We start from the raw sequence: 16,441 nt of genomic DNA on the forward strand, positions 1-16,441 counted from the left end.
CCCTAACGGTCACAAGAACAATAATGGCAAGCAAGTGAAAGACAAAATCCAACCTCATCATAGGCAAAGGAACCAACTTTTACCCATTTTAGTTCTGGTTGCAACAAATCGTACTATCATTTAAGCATCATTTCATTTGCGCCCATTAGAACAAGAAATGCAAACACGTGAGAGGCTAAATAAATCCCTTCAAACTTGAGCAGCAACAAATATAGGTTAACAATAAAACAAAGTTACGGGCAAGAAAATAAAAGAAGGAAAGTGTGGAGAAACAAACCCGTCTTTCCCAGTAAGGAAGGAAGCAGACAAAATCATAGACAGGAGTAATGGTTGAGACCAAGACAACGTTGAGGCCGGTGAACACTAACAGCGCTGTCATAGGCCGTGTTCTGTGGGGCATCTGTGCTTTATCCTCTGCAAATCAGTAAGCTATAGAATTTTATTTAATAGTGATTTGATTGATCAATTTCCAAAAAACCCATCTTAGAAAAACAAAAGATAAGAAAGGAAAGGAAAGGAAAGAAGACACAAAAAAAGGTACATGGAATTGAGAAATTAGCGAGGCGACGCAAGGCAACAGTCGGGAGGCTGGAAGTGGTGGAAACGGCTCGTTACGAACTCAGAGCAGAGCTGCACAGTGCACAATACACTGTTGTTTTCACTGTTGAACCTCGTGGCTTGGGGTTTTAAAGGACGGTTTAGGCTTCACGTTCTCCCAAGCCAAAAAAAAAGGGTGACTGAATACTTGACACAAAGTCCCACTACATGTCTAATTCAATTCATAAAATTGATAAAGTGATAAGAAGATTTATATTTATATATTTATTTTTATTAATATAATATTTATAATATTTAATTAAAAATTTAAATTCATGATAAGTAATATTAAAATATATTTGATTTTTTTTTATGTGAAAAATAACAGGGTTGAAATAAATCGAGTAAAATATTATAAATTTTATATGAAAAGAGATGAGATATATCTAAAATATTAAAGATAAGTTTTTATTATTTATTAAATATAATTTTTAAATTAAAAATATGAATCTGTATCACCCACATTCACTTTCACTCAAATTTATGCTACTTATATAAGACGAGAAATGTTATTTTTTTTTCTCTTTATTTGTTTGATTACCCTGAAAAAATGTTTGACATTACTTGACCAATGCTCATGTGTCCTCAAACTCTGATCTGACCGATTCACGTCCTTTTAAGGGCTAGAATTTCAGAGGAAATCTCTAGGCCAGTGTATTGTTTTTTCTGGATTTTTTTAATGAAGTATTTTTGCTATGAGACTCCATGTTCATTGCTTTACCACGAAGCTAATCAGACTTTGCCTGGAACCTCATTACTAATACAACTATGACTGTCCCCCGGAGATGGTCTGACTGATCACTTGACCTACACATCCACCCTTTTCTTTTTCTCAGTTGTTTTATTGTATACTTGTACAAGCTTTTTCCTTTTTATTTGTTTGTCATTCCCTGTTTGGCTTCCGGTACTTTGAAACCATGAAAACTTTTTTAACATTACCTTTTGACCAATTCTGGCATCCTCAAACTCTTACTTGATCAATTCCACTCTTTTTCAGAACTAGTCTTCCACAGTAAATCCCCCAGACTAATAAATCGTCTTGAAAATATATTAATCTTTTCTCAATTAAGTTGTTATTATTTGACTGCTGTATTTTGACTATTATCTCAGCTCCTTCAACAAACGATTAAAAAAACAGTACCAGGGATGGTCCACTGTTAGCATGGACCAAGTAGCTTTTGAGTTCCCTCTTTGGCCTTCACAAGCCTATAAAAGCCTCAAAGTTCCTTTGCTGGAAACATAGAACTCAAAACACACACAATTTTTTTTTTTGGAGAAGATGGTTTGTCAATATTTAGTTGGAGGACTTCTTGCTTCTGTCTTGGGTCTTGTTTTGATGTACAAGAAAATTCACAACAGTTTTTCTTCGAGGAATAATCAGCAGGAGAACTGTTTGATGAGCTTTGATGAGGGAATAACCCATGATTCAGAGATAGGTGAGAATGTGGATATAATCATTGTTGGGGCAGGCGTTGCTGGTTCTGCCCTTGCGTACACTCTTGGCAAGGTGATAAATAAGTCTCTTCCTCTTTAACAATCTCTGTTGTTCTCTTGATTTCCTTTCTTTTCTCTCATTCGTTTAACGAGTTCAAATGCTTCCTAAAATGCATTTTTGGTGCTCTTGCCTTTGAGAGTAATGCTGATGGAACATGTTTTTTACTGATCACTATTGAAGGATGGACGCCGAGTGAAAGTGATTGAGAGAGACTTGACTGAACCTGATAGAATTGTTGGAGAACTTCTACAACCAGGAGGTTACCTGAAATTGATGGAGTTGGGGCTTGAGGGTAAGCAAAAAGGATTATCTTGTATGATTTATGAAATTGCATATATTGTTATGGAAATTTGTTATGCACTCTTATTTCTGTATAAAATGCAAATGGAATACCAGTAACCAATCATAGAAATAGGCACTGTGGTTATAGTAATATGTGATGTAAGCTATATGTATGTGGTTGCAGATTGTGTGAATGAGATTGATGCTCAGCGCGTATTTGGATATGCTCTGTTTAAGGATGGGAAAAGCACTAAACTATCATATCCCTTGCAACATTTCGAGTCAGATGTTGCAGGGAGAAGCTTCCATAATGGACGTTTCATTCAAAGAATGAGAGAAAAAGCATCAACCCTTCCCAAGTATCATATCTGATCCCCTAAAATTTAGCCAAGTTAGTAGTGATTTATAATATCAATTCCTTACTTATTTTCATTGTCGATCAAATTTGTCTTTACAGTGTCAAACTAGAACAAGGAACTGTCACATCTCTAATTGCCGAGAATGGAACTGTGAAAGGGGTGCAGTACAAAACCAAGAATGGTCAAGAGCTGATAGCTAAAGCTCCCCTCACAGTTGTATGTGATGGATGCTTCTCAAATTTAAGACGCTCTCTCTGCAATCCAAAGGTGATATGTAAATAATTTTTATTCAATTAGAATCTGTCATGAAGTTAATCAACTGTTATATATGTCACACTCTTTTATTTGAAATAAAGGTTCATAAATGTGCCAGATTTCTTTGAGAAATTGTCTTCCATTGTTTCACTCAAGTGTTCCTTCTGCCTATATTGCGCAATATTCTTTAGTGTTTGTATTCATTTAATAAATATATCTGCAGGTTGATATCCCCTCTTGTTTTGTTGCTTTGGTGCTGGAGAACTGTAAGCTTCCATATGCAAATCATGGACATGTTATCTTGGCGGATCCTTCCCCTATCCTGTTTTATCCTATCAGTAGCACAGAGGTTCGTTGTTTGGTTGATGTACCTGGACAAAAAGTTCCCTCCATTTCTAATGGCGAAATGTCTCATTTCTTGAAAACTGTGGTGGCCCCTCAGGTGTGAAGTCTTAATCACTTTCTTTTTGCATATTTAACTTGGTTGCTTTATTATGTTGCTTTCTTTGATTCGGTGAATCAGAATAGAGGAAGAGTCTGTTTTCTTAGTTTACCATTCTATATGTTTTCTCAATGTGCTGGATCATTTTGATTTTCTATTAATGATGTTGGCTTCAACAAGAACACATTGTTGTTTTAAGCATTTCTGTTGAATTTTTACTTGGGACTAATAAAAGGAGTCTGCATGCATGCCAGATTCCCCCTGAGCTATACAATGCTTTCATATCTGCAATTGATAATGGCAACATAAGAACAATGCCTAATAGGAGTATGCCTGCTGCTCCATATCCAACTCCTGGTGCACTTCTGATGGGAGACGCATTTAACATGAGGCATCCTTTGACTGGTGGAGGAATGACTGTGGCACTGTCAGATATCGTTGTGCTAAGAGACCTTCTTAGACCTCTTCACGATTTGAATGACGCATCTGCCTTGTGTAATTATCTGGAATCCTTCTACACTCTACGTAAGGTAAGCAAAATATAACTCTGTATCTTACACATATTTCTGCACTTTATCTTACACGAGGAAATCACATGCTCAAAGCTAAGTACTGCAAAATTAGAATTATACAACCGATAATTGAGGAATCAAATACTGTATGGACTTTTTATTTCAGCCTACAGCATCTACCATAAATACTCTTGCTGGTGCTCTCTACAAGGTGTTTAGTGGATCATCTGATCCAGCAAGGAGAGAAATGCGCCAAGCATGCTTCGATTATTTAAGCCTTGGTGGTGTTTTTTCAAATGGACCGATAGCTTTACTCTCTGGTATGAATCCTCACCCAGTGAACTTGATCCTACACTTCTTCGCTGTGGCTATATATGGCGTTGGGCGCTTACTGCTTCCATTCCCTTCATTCAAACGTCTTCTACTTGGAGCTAGATTAATTTCGGTTTGTATCTTCATTTTCTTGTAATTTCTTCTCTTGTGTATTCATTCCTTAGTCTATGATCTTCTACATTTTAAATTATTCAACGTAATCTAATACGAATTCTTGATTTTTCACATTATTCAGGGTGCATCAAGCATCATTTTCCCTATACTCAAGGCTGAAGGAGTTAGACAAGTGTTCTTCCCTGTAACCATACCAGCTTATTACAGAGTTCCTCCTGTTAATCTGTGACAACAGGAAACACCAGAACATGAGAAGGAAAATATATACCACCAAAATTGTATTTTAGCACCATCAAATTCGTTTACATGAGTTAATTTTTTTAATTTTTATCTGTAGTATACCATCTCTTGTCAAAAATAGAGATGGGGATCTGTAACACTGACAAAAAATTCCATTTGATTTAACAGCTACTTCTAGATTTCTAGGACTTAAAGCTGTTGAGTTGTTTTTAAATTGAAGTTGTAAATTTTCCATACTAAATGGACTTAATTTTGAGTATATGGCAGGTGCTTGCTTCACCCAGTGATATGATTGCATAAGTCTCTAAGTTGCTTCACTATTTATATGTGTGCCATTGGACTGTCATATATGAGTTACAAGCTGGTTTTTCCTGAAAGAAAATGTGCTTGTTGAATGAGCAGATTCACAACAACCACAATCAAGAAAAAATTTAAAAATGTATCATCATGCTTACAAGCATCAATTGAAAGCCTCAAACTCAAGTAAGAAACTTCAAAGTGTATCAAATTGCTGAATAAATATGTATGAAACTATCTTGATCTTTCACTTCAAATTCGTGTTGCATCGAACCAGCTTGCATTCTTCTTGTAGATATTAAACATTTTGATTCAGGATCTTCCTTGGCCATGAAATTCTTCATCCAGACCAACTATAGCAGAGGAAGGCCAGGTATGATGCACCACATAAGTACCAGCTGTGATTACAATTCAGGTCTTTCTGTTCTAAATAAATGCGATAATTAACTTCCATATATATTTTAGGAAGCCACGAAGAGAAAGAAAGGAAAAGCTTGTCAGTATTTCTTTATCTGCAGTTATGATGATCTAAAAGAGTATTGTTTTTAATGTAAAAAATTCATTGCTTTTGGATTCTATTCGATTGAGTTAAAACTTGGTATTGCTGTATCCTACCAGGTCCGCTGACAGCTTCTCTCTCCGATGGCTTATTCAAATCAACATGTTCCATGGCAAAAAAAGGTTGGAACACCTTCTATATGCGTACCCCATTCAAACGTCCACTCTTTGAAATTGCACTCCATTCCAAATGCTTGAGCCTGGGATTAGAAATTTTAAACAGTTGCCTATAAACACAAACCTGCTAGACCCATATGTTTTGCTTTCGGTGCCTGATTGAGATCAAGACAAAAAACACAAAAAAAAGGACAAGTAGAAGGCGATGAAGCCTTTTTTTGGTATAGCTGGAACACTTCTTCCCTTGCCGACCTTTTGTTCAAATTAACATGGACTTGGCTTAAACCCTCCGACAAAAATTCTGTCCTTTTCTCTAGGTATTGATTTTTTCTAAGAAAGCCTGTAACCGTACGTATCGATGGTGCCAAATATATGTCAAGATTTTAACTGTCTTTGATAGTAGATGTTTCTTTCTATCATCATTTTCCCAAGAAGGATGGGGCACGGAAGCAGCCAAAGTGAGACGACTTTGTGTAATTTGCAGATATTTTAGGCTCTAAATTACTATTTTAGTTTGAGGGATATCGATTGAATAAGCTAAGCTAATTAGGAATATCAGCCAGAAAAACAAATCTTTGTGTTTTCACACAAATTCTTTGTCAACCTATACTTTTCCTTTGAGAAGTCAGCCTATAGTTTGTGTAATATATGTAATTGCATTTGCTATTATGGACATATCTAATTCTCTGAACGACTGCCTTTGGTTCCATGCAGCTACGTATCAATAAAATAACAGGGCGGCCAGAAATATGCTGCAAGCAGCACTAACCTGAGCCTCGGTCTGTCACAACTGTCAAAGGATCAACATTGTTTTGTCCAATTTTCCTCGTAGAGCGCTCAAATGATTTATGCCTGAAAATCAGCCCCTAAAAGAAATTGTATATACAAGCTAATTAAACTAAAGTTTCCCTCATTCAATCCACCAGCAAGATGTTAAAGTTTCAGCTTTTTCTTTTCCTTCTCTTCGGAATTCTGTTCTTCTCAGGGCAATTTTGCGGTACGTATCTAATGGGCATCTGGTTCTGTATGCAGGTTAACTTTTTTCCCTCTCAGATCTTAACTTCAGACTAACAAAAAAAAAAGAAAAATACCATTGCTTGTCTACAAATTCTAGTCATAATGCCAACTAAATATTGTAACATACATATGAACATACTTAAAAATTTTAATCAGTCTATTGGTTTCCCAGCATGTTCTTCATCTATTGTGTAATATGGTTCAGATGGCAAGGTGATGATGGAGTACATTGGAGCCACTGGCGTTCCTGTTAGATTTGATCCTGTTCCAATTGAAGATGGAATTGATTTCCACTTCATTCTTAGTTTTGCTGTTGATGCTAATCCCTCTGGCAATGCCCAGAATGGCAAATTCTCACCATATTGGGCAGACACATTAACCCCAGAATCTGTTGCAGCAATCAAGAAGCAGCACCCCAATGTGAAAGTCATGGCCAGCCTTTCCGGATGGAGCTTAGGAGATAAAGTCCTCCGTTGGTACAACCCTGTCGACATCCAGCTATGGATATCTAATGCCTTTTCATCATTGAAATCAATAGCTGAAGAATATCATCTTGATGGTGTTGACATCGACTATGAAAACTTCCCGAAACGTAATTCAACTTTTGCTTATTGCATAGGTGAACTCATCACCTTCCTGAAGAACCAAAGTGTCATTTCTATAGCCACCATTGCTCCGTTTCACACTACAACTACACCCTACATTGAGCTGTTTGAGAATTATGGAGATGTAATTGACTTTGTCAACTATCAGTTCTATACTGATAAGGTTAGGAAACCAAAAGGGTACTTGGAAGCTTTCGAGCTTCGAGCTGAACAATTCGATAAGGATAAGTTGTTGCCCAGCTATGAAGTCAATGGGAGGGGAATTCAAGGTGATGCATTTTTTGATGCCTTGAGTCTTTTGGAGGAAAATGAGTTTACTGTTAATGGAGTTATGATCTTCTCAGCCGATGCTTCTTCCTCCAATGACTACTACTATGAGAGGAAATCACAAGATTTCTTGTTAAATTCTACTAGCGTATGACGTTGCTGCGCAAATTTTACATATAATAAGTTAAAATAAATTTGGCCACAGGTGAGTTATAATGTGTACGTATTGCTGTAATGAAGATGAATTTGTCAGATAAATAATATTCAATTCTTTGGTAAATAGTTACTTTTGGTCTGGTTTAAGAAATGAATTGATAACATATTTCTTGATCTCAAAATGTGATGGTATGATTGACTATCTGTACTATTTACAACCCATTTTTTTTTATGTTACCTTGCTAAATTGAATTATTATCAGTACTAAAGAAAAGTGATTTTATTATTCATAGCCGGAATGCTATATGAAATCTCCCGCCTAATTGACGAGACTCTGATGACATTGAAACCCGGTTTGGGAGAAAGTCTGTACATACAAACAGAGTTGCTACTCGTGGCTGTTAAAGAAACCCGGTTTAGTTATTTGTTTGATATCCTGTGTAGGATCCTTGGCTTTTGGTTGGCCTTGCTTTGGATCCTTCGCTGCTTTTGTGTGCTGCCTGTGTTGGATGTGCAATGTAACTTTTGCAATTGTTCAGTTATTTTGCCCTCATCAGGTGCTCTATGTCACAAAAGTTCCTGATCAATTAAGCTAAAGACTTGTTATGACATTACTGGTGGTGGATGAATAAAATTCACCTTTAAAAAAAAAAACAACAATCAGCATCTGTAGATGCTCAGAAACAAAGATAAGGGTCACAGCAGACTGAATCAAACAAAAAACCAAAGCCTAACCAGGGAACAAATGAACTCCAAAGCTAGTATAATCAAAAATCAAGTGATCGCCGAAATTGGAAACCGCTTTCCTCCACAGCAAGAACATGAAGCCGACAGCGAAAACTCAAACCTTAACTGCCATGCATGAAAGAGCATTTGCTACTCCAACAGACACCAACCTCCAGCAACACAATCTGAGCCGCAACCTTGAAGAACCTGAGCAGAAAACCACGAACAAACAGCCAGCTCAAGCAATCATCTCCTCAAAAAAACAAGCCCCCCATGAGGCCCATAACCAACCTCCAAGTCACCACAAGAGAGAAAAGAAATTATGATTTTACTTCAATATAAATGGTGAAATCATTAATTTCATTCGAATTAATAATTACTCTCGAATTTTATGTTGTTGTTTTAGTTATTACTTCATTAAATTTTAAAAGAATAAAAAATAAATGGTAACACTCATGTCAGAAGAAAGGTAATTGCACATAGAAGAAATTGAGATCAGGCAGCAGCAGGGGGAAGCATAAGAAATTCAACTAGGGAATGGCAAGGTGGCTGTGCAATAAAACTAGACAGATGCATTGCATACCACGCAGAATTGTGGGGTGCATATAAAGGATTGAGGTTGGCATGGGAGTTGGGATTCCGCAAGATTGATCTATAAATTGATAGCCTGTTAGTAGTTAATGCCATTTCTTCACAGTTAATGAATCCATGTGTCAACTCAGACCTTATAAACTCCATCAAGATGCTTCTTCAAAGACAATGGGATGTTCATATAAGACATGTAAACAGGGAAGGGAATGTCTTAGCAGACTTAATTGCAAATAGGGGTTCTCTTTGGAGGAATTTTTTTATTTTATAATTTCAATATAAATAATTTCTTTCCCAAAAAAAAAAAGATATATATATTTTACAAAAAATTTGTATAAATGAAAAGAGAAAAGTAGGAGAAGATTAAAATGAAATTCATTAAACCAAGCAACAAAACAGACACTATTCGAAACATTACAAATTGGAATAATGAACCCCAACTAGCACAATCAACGAGGCTGTCTTTAGAGTAAATTGCTAAATATAAAATGAAGCTTAGACTACATTTTCCTCAATGACACATGAAACGAGAATGGAAATACCAATAATACCTACTCTATCCTAGCAATAGGGTAACAGAGATAAAATCCTCGGAGGACCTTTCACTTTCACATTTTTTTCATCGATTACTCTCTTAATATCTTCAGCTATGGCCTTGGCATCCATTGACACGCCAAACAGTCCCCTCCTTGACAATCCACAACAATACAGGTTCTTTTCGCCCTTCCAGTGGTGTGGAAAATTATTTTTAGGCAACCCAGTTTCATTGAGAACATGTTCATAATCCTGTAGAAAATATCAATACCATATTTTTCAGCCCATTAAAGCACATGGTTTCATAATCTTTTCTGTCTAAAGGAAAAGAAATGGAAAAAGAAAGAGTGGAATTTGTAAAATTTTACCTTGAGCCATTCATTAGCTATGCTTCTATAGCCAGTTGCAAAAACGATTGCATCAAACTCTCTCTCAGCACCATCCTCAAGCAACACCTTCTTCCCGTTAATGCTAGATATCCCTGGAACAACCTATCAAGCATGACAGAAATAAAGAGCATGAGAATACATAATTGGAGCTAATTTATCAACTTTAATTTAATAATGTTTCCAAGTGATCTGCCAATGTCAAATCCATCTCCGATTAGCAATTGCATTTCTTATTTGAAGGGGAAAAACCACCTTAATTACATTGATTTTGACTCCCTATTTTAATAATTTGAAGTAATAGGAACACGAATTGATTTTTGCTCTCTACAAATAATAAAGTTCAGCCTTCCATGAAAGATGACAGGTAAACAAAGTACTTAACTAATTAAAAGATTTTTATCTTATAAATTTCTGAGGGTAAAATCTAAAAATTTTATAAATAAATTTAAATATATGTTACGTGTTTAAATGTTCTAGTATCACTTACTTTTTTTTTAAAAAAAATGTTACAGTATCACCAGCACGTGGGAGACTCATAATTAATTAAATGCTTCTAAATAAAATTCTATTAGTTCATAGATAATATGAAGTGTAGCCTATCATGATAGATAAATAAAGTACTTAATTAGAAGGGTTTTATCCGCTAAATTGACGGAAGAATTTAATAATTTCACACGTTTAAATATTGTCAATAATTTATAAGAAAATAATACTAAATTAAATGCATATGACCAAAAAAAAAATCTATTAGCTCATAGGTAATTAAAAATATCTAGCAACAAATAAAATATATAGTTTATAATCATTTTATGCTTAAGAATTAGGCAACAAAAAAAAATTTAACACGAAGAGGAAAAAAAAAGAAGAAACACAATATTGGCATTAATAGGAATTCGATTTTATTGACCTTTATCTCTTTAGACTTGATCTTCTCAACAGTTCCAACATCAATTACTGGTGCTCTTCCCGCTGTTGCTTTGAGATAGAAAGGACCTTCCTTTGGTCGACGGATTCCATACTTGGATAGGTCACCATACTTTATATTTGCCATCAGTAACACGATGAAATCCACCACAAAAACGGGCAGATACTTGGAGATTACCATCCCTAGACGCACCATCTCTTTGCTTACCACATGAAACTGCAAAAGAAGTGCCTGATTTAAGATAGTTTTTTTCTTTTCAAAATCGAATTTAAGGATCATTAGATAACCTTTGAGGAAAAAACAATGAAAGCAGATCAACAATAACAAAAATTGCATGTCTCGGTGACGATGTGTTTGATGCTAATATTAGAGAAGCAGACAACATCCCTTTGCATGCAAGAGATGAAGACAGGGAGAGCGAGGGTCTTACAGGATTTCTGATAACAATTGAAGTCTGAGCTCCAAAAGTTGAAAGGTCATAAGATATTTCCATACCCGAATTACCGCATCCTATGACCAAAACATCCTTGTTTGCATACTTGGAGCCAGATTTATACTCGTTAGAATGGATCATTTCTCCCTTGAAGCTGTACAACCCTGGAAGGTCAGGAATGTACTTGGCACTATTTTCACCAGAAGCAATCACCAAGAACTCAGCAACATAAACTTCCACATCCCCTGATTTCATGTTCCTGGCTAAGATTCTCCATTTCCCATCGACTTCCTCATAACAAGCAGATTCAACAGATCGATGATATAGAGGTTGGATGTTGAAGGTTGAAACATATTCATCCAGGTACTTAACAAACATGTCTTTTGGTATATAGGTGGGGCTATCGGCTAAGTGAGGCATGTACGGAAGTGAACAAAATTCTTTGGCTAAATGGAGTTTCAAGCGATCATAAGCTCTTTTCTTCCAAAGAGAAGCGTAAATATCTTCTCTTTCAAGGATTACGTGGGGAATGGAGTGAGCTGATAGGCATACAGAAGTTGCAAGACCAGAAGGTCCAGCTCCAACAATCAGTACCATATTCTCCATATCTTTTCTTTGGTATCTAAAAGAAACTCTTGGGGGTGAAATGATGGGTAGTAGTGAAGAATCACAATTTATAATGAATTGTAGGGTTTTTCATATACGGAATGAGTAATGACAGAAAATCTGCATTTCTTTATACATGGATTCTCAATTTTAATTGATTTTCCATTATTGCAGGCGCCATTTTTCAGTGTTTTTTGAATCTTGCCACCTCATTGGATGTTAGTACTCACTTTCTATATATCTCTACCATTCTTAACATATATATCTCTACCATTCTTAACATATATATCTCTACCATTCTCAACATATATATATTAAGCCTCCTTATTGAGACAAATTTACTAACTTTTCTTACCATATAAAATTAATGTATGTGGTCAAGTGGGGATGATATACGACTGTATTTGGACTGTATTTTATTGATTTCAACTCAGATGCATGCATTTTACTTGCATAGGCAACCTTTGGGCTTTTTGCTGAAAGGATTTGCCGTTTACTGTAATCTTTCGATGATAAAATGAACTTTATTTGGATGCGGAAAAAAAAGTGAAAATCATACTGATGTTTTTGATAAAAAGGAAAAATAGTAAGAAAATAAACAAAAAAAGAAATAGATAATACTAAAAGTTTAATGTTTGTAAAGGTAAAATTATAATATATTTTTAAAAAATAAAAACAAAATTATAAAATTTAAAAAAATAGATAAGAAAATTTTAAAATTTTAAAACTTTGTAGAGAGCCCTAATGGCCCCCTCTCCGCCTTTACAATACAGGTTCAAGTGGCAAGCCTCTGCAATGCAGGGTCAGGTGGCAAGCAAACTAATGACTGAAATGGAGAGAAGTGGCATGAAGGAGTAAAGTAAACCCTAGTGAGAGTGTCGAAGTATGAATTTGGAGTGGTGAGTAGAAAGTTTGCAGTAAGAACTAAGAGGGATAGTGGGAAAGTGCAAAGGGACTTGAGTTGTGCATAGATATTAGGAAGTTAGTAGCTATGAGGAGAATAAATGTATGTGGGCTGGATGTGCAGTTAATCCATATGGGAAAATGTTAGTAGATCACTTCATTTTCATAGAAAAACCATGAACAGTGTTGAAGAATGATTCTTAATCTAGAATTAAGCTTGCTGGAGTCATTGGCGGGAAGCTTTAGTGTGTTTCTTTGAAGAAGAATGTGGAAACAAAACGTTGCCGTTCATGACTTTAGTAGCTAAGTGCTATACACTTGTTCATAGTGTCGTTTAGCTTGTTTCTTATTTTACCATTGCTATAGACACTGTTATGTTATTGTTTTGGTTTAGTCTTGTTTTAGTTGAGTCCTGTACACATCCTTCGTGTGCTGTTTTAAGTTTGGTTCATCATTTCCATTTTCAAGGCTAACAATCATAGGCGTTTGGTTTCCTTTATTGTTGAAGCTATGCATTGATTGTAGTGAAGTTTTTCTTCTTGATCCGGTTTATTAGGAAAGGTTGTAATTGATCAGTGTAAATACAAATTTGAAAATTAGATCCATGCTTTTTGGAGCAAAAACAAACTTTCCAATTCAAGTTAATTCTTCTTTTTGGTTTGATGCTCTATTCTTCTTTAGTTGTTTTTGAATTTCTCTCAACATTTCCAGAAAAGCTTTTGTTCATTTTTTCTTTAAATGGAATCAGAGCATTAAAGTGATCTTAAGGGCCTAGTTTCAATCATTTTTTTTATATATACCATGACTTCCTATTTCAATTCATCTACTCCACCAAAGTTCACTAGAGAGAATTATTCTTTCTAGAGTGTAAAGATGGAGTACTATCTCAAAGCTTTCATGCTTTGGGAAGCTGTGGAAACTGATGACAAACCTATACAAAGAAAAGCTAATCCGACTTTAACTCAAATCAGGCAATTTAAAAAGACAAAGCAAAAAAGTCTAAAGCTCTGTCCTGCCTACATTCAATTGTATCTGATGAAATTTTTGCTCGAATTATGCATTTAAAAACTCCTAAGTAGGTTTGGGATTATTTAGGGATGAATTTTTTGGAAATGACAGAACTAAGCAAATTGAAGCTTTTAACTTAACTCAAAAGTTTGAAATGCTTAAAATGGAGGATAATGAAATATTAAAGACTTTTCTGGAAAAATGATGGGACTAGTAAATAAATTGAGTTACTAGGGACAGAAATTACTGAAGATAGATTAGTCAGTAAGATGTTAGTGAGCTTGCTTGAAAAATATGAATCAAAGGTGTCTTTATTAGAATACTCTAAAGATCTTGCTTAAATAACTCTAAAAGAATTAGTGAATGCTTTGGATGGTCTTGAACAGAGAAAAGATTTTGGGTAGAAGAGTGCAACTGATTTTGCCTTAATTGCTAAAACTAAAACTATGAAAGAGGGTGAAAGAAGTTTAAAAAGTAGTTCAACTGATAAAAAAAAATAAAGGAAAGAAGACTGGAGAGGATAGATAGGGAGATAAGAAGAAAGAGTTTCCACCATGTAAATACTGTAAGAAAACCAATCATACTAAAAGGTTTTATTGGTTTATACCAAATGTTGTATGCATAGCTTATAGTCAACAAGGACATGTTGAAAAAGCATGCAAGCACCGTTTTAAAGTGAAAAAGAAAGCTATTGTAGCTAAACAAATAGAGGATGATAGAGGTACTGCTTAAGGCTATTAGTGGAGAAATTCAAGTAAAACCAACATTTAGTTATTGGACAGTGCTTGTTCACATCGCTTAACTGGTAATAAATCTCTTTTTTCCACTTTTGACACTATCTTTAAGTCAAAAGTGAAGATTGGAGATGGCAATTACTTGGATATATTGGGTGCTAGTATTGTCAATGTTAACACTGCTTCAGGTAGTAAGTGTATTAATAGTGTGCAGTATGTGCCTAGGGCTAATTGCAATCTATTAAGTGTGGGATAGTTAGCCAAAGAACACTATACTTTGCTGTTTACAGATGAAGTATGCATAGTTGTTGATCCTAATGGAGGTGAGATGTGTATTGTTGCCATGAGGAACAATTGTTATCCTCTTAATTTAGCTAATACTACTCATTTGGCCTTGTATAATGAACTAGATATGTCAAAGACGTGGCACAAGAGATTAGGTCATATAAACTACTGTTCCTTGTCTCTTATGTCATCAAAGAACATGATGGAAAGCTTACTTGGAATCACAAAACCAGATCAGCTTTGTCAAGCTTCAATTTGGAAAGCAGACTAGGAAACCATTTCTTAAACAAAACTGTTGGAAGGCTACCAAGAAACTTGAGTTGGTGCATACAGACCTTAGTGGACCAATTAAAACCTCTTCACTAAGTTAAAGCAAGTCCTATATCATCTTTATTGATGATTAAGAATTATGGGGTTATGTTGAAAAATAATTCTTAATATGGAATTAAGCTTGTTGGAGTCATTGGCGGGAAGCTTTAGTGTGTTTCCTCGAAGAAGAATGTGGAAGCAAAATGTTGCTATTCATGATTTAAGTAGCTGAGTGCTATACACTGGTTCATAGTGTCGTTTAGCTTGTTTCTTATTTTTACCGTTGCTATACGCATTGTTATGTTGTTGTTTTTGTTTAGTCTTGTTTTAGTTGAGTCCTATACACATCCTTTAGGTGTCGTTTTAAGTCTGATTCATCATTTCTATTTTCAAGGCTAACAGTCATGGGTGTCTGGTTTACTTTACTGTTGAAGCTATGCATTGATTGTAATGAAGTTTTCCTTCTTGATCCTGTTTATTAGCAAAGGTTGTAATTGATCTATATAAATACAAATTTGAAAATGAGATCCATGCTTTTTGGATTAAAAACAAACTTTCCGGTTTAAATTAATTCTTTTTTTTTATTTGATGCTTTATTCTTCTTCAGTTTTTTTTGAATTTCTCTCAACATTTCCAAAAAAGCCTTTGCTCATCTTTTGTCAAACAGCATCCAAACCGTCAACCCACAAAACCGCTCGAAGAGCATGAAGACTAGACAAACTGGTCCTACATCGCCTGCAATCCAAAACCCCCACCTTCCCAATCCAGAGCACACCAAGGGAAGAAAAAACCTCCAAGCACCAACAAACACCGTCAACCCAGAGACAATCAAACACAAAACACCCAACAGACAAAACATCGATACTCACATGATAAAACAAACACGCTGTCAGAATCGACCACCTCAACCTTACGTCAACCACCAAGAGAAAGCCTGCAAATCTCCAAAAAGGTCAATGGAATAGAAAGCACGGACAAAGGCGACGAAGACCACCCTTACCCTCATTGAACGAGTGACAACCTTACCCTCTTCGGCATTTTGAACCAATTTCCCACCTTCATGATAATGGAACACCATAGCAAAACTTGTGGTGATACCTTCAAATCGGCACACTCATTGGAGGGAGTGGTCAATGCTAGTGCTCTACCGCACTGTTCAACCTAGCCTTTCTATCTGCTCTTTCCAATTCCATCAACTTTTGAATTACAGCTTCCTCTTCATCTTGGAACGTTAAACCCAACATTTTGGTCGGCTCCAAAATTTCATCTGCATCCTCCTGATTACCGAGTCACGTGGTCTCAAATCCAAATTCGAAAGAACATCCACCTCTTGTTACTCGAAATCCAAATCCATC

The 16,441-nt window shown here is 35.6% G+C and overlaps 5 protein-coding genes across 6 annotated transcripts in view; 3 read left to right on the top strand and 2 right to left on the bottom strand.

The window, feature by feature from the left end:
* The window catches only part of LOC110409215 (uncharacterized), a 3,089-nt gene extending 2,347 nt beyond the window's left edge, over positions 1-742 (bottom strand). Inside the window, exons 1-2 of one of the 2 annotated variants that reach the window (XM_021418489.1) lie at positions 542-742; positions 278-429 (exon numbers count right to left, since the gene is read on the bottom strand). In XM_021418489.1, coding sequence (XP_021274164.1) covers positions 278-400 — 123 coding nt within the window. In that variant the 5' untranslated portion in view covers positions 401-429; positions 542-742. The remainder of the gene's footprint in view (positions 1-277; positions 430-541) is intronic. The other variant, XM_021418488.2, reaches the window with a different exon arrangement.
* Positions 743-1,854: 1,112 nt separating this feature from the next.
* On the top strand, positions 1,855-4,882 carry LOC110409103 (squalene monooxygenase SE1-like). Its single transcript, XM_089782522.1, has 8 exons — positions 1,855-2,104; positions 2,273-2,384; positions 2,559-2,733; positions 2,832-3,000; positions 3,212-3,430; positions 3,685-3,960; positions 4,109-4,387; positions 4,511-4,882. Exons 1-8 carry the CDS (start codon positions 1,877-1,879, stop codon positions 4,616-4,618), a joined length of 1,566 nt encoding a protein of 521 aa, XP_089638648.1. The 5' UTR covers positions 1,855-1,876; the 3' UTR covers positions 4,619-4,882.
* A 1,649-nt stretch (positions 4,883-6,531) lies between these two features.
* On the top strand, positions 6,532-7,644 carry LOC110409104 (chitinase 2-like). The gene is made up of 2 exons (XM_021418341.1): positions 6,532-6,598; positions 6,824-7,644. The coding sequence occupies exons 1-2, from the start codon at positions 6,532-6,534 to the stop codon at positions 7,642-7,644; spliced, it is 888 nt and encodes a 295-aa protein (XP_021274016.1).
* An 843-nt stretch (positions 7,645-8,487) lies between these two features.
* Positions 8,488-11,847, bottom strand: YUC10 (Flavin-containing monooxygenase family protein). The gene is made up of 5 exons (XM_021419253.2): positions 11,239-11,847; positions 10,791-11,024; positions 9,863-9,985; positions 9,560-9,746; positions 8,488-8,579 (listed from the first exon to the last, which is right to left on the bottom strand). The coding sequence occupies exons 1-5, from the start codon at positions 11,845-11,847 to the stop codon at positions 8,488-8,490; spliced, it is 1,245 nt and encodes a 414-aa protein (XP_021274928.2).
* A 744-nt stretch (positions 11,848-12,591) lies between these two features.
* LOC149527625 (putative indole-3-pyruvate monooxygenase YUCCA10) overlaps positions 12,592-16,441 on the top strand; it is a 6,569-nt gene continuing 2,719 nt past the window's right edge. The window contains exon 1 of the mRNA XM_089785745.1: positions 12,592-12,654. Coding sequence (XP_089641871.1) covers positions 12,592-12,654 — 63 coding nt within the window. The remainder of the gene's footprint in view (positions 12,655-16,441) is intronic.

The sequence above is a fragment of the Theobroma umbraticum genome, unplaced genomic scaffold (assembly GCF_002168275.2).
Source record: "Theobroma umbraticum cultivar Fairchild unplaced genomic scaffold, ASM216827v3 scaffold_44.0, whole genome shotgun sequence".
NCBI lineage: Eukaryota > Viridiplantae > Streptophyta > Magnoliopsida > Malvales > Malvaceae > Theobroma > Theobroma umbraticum.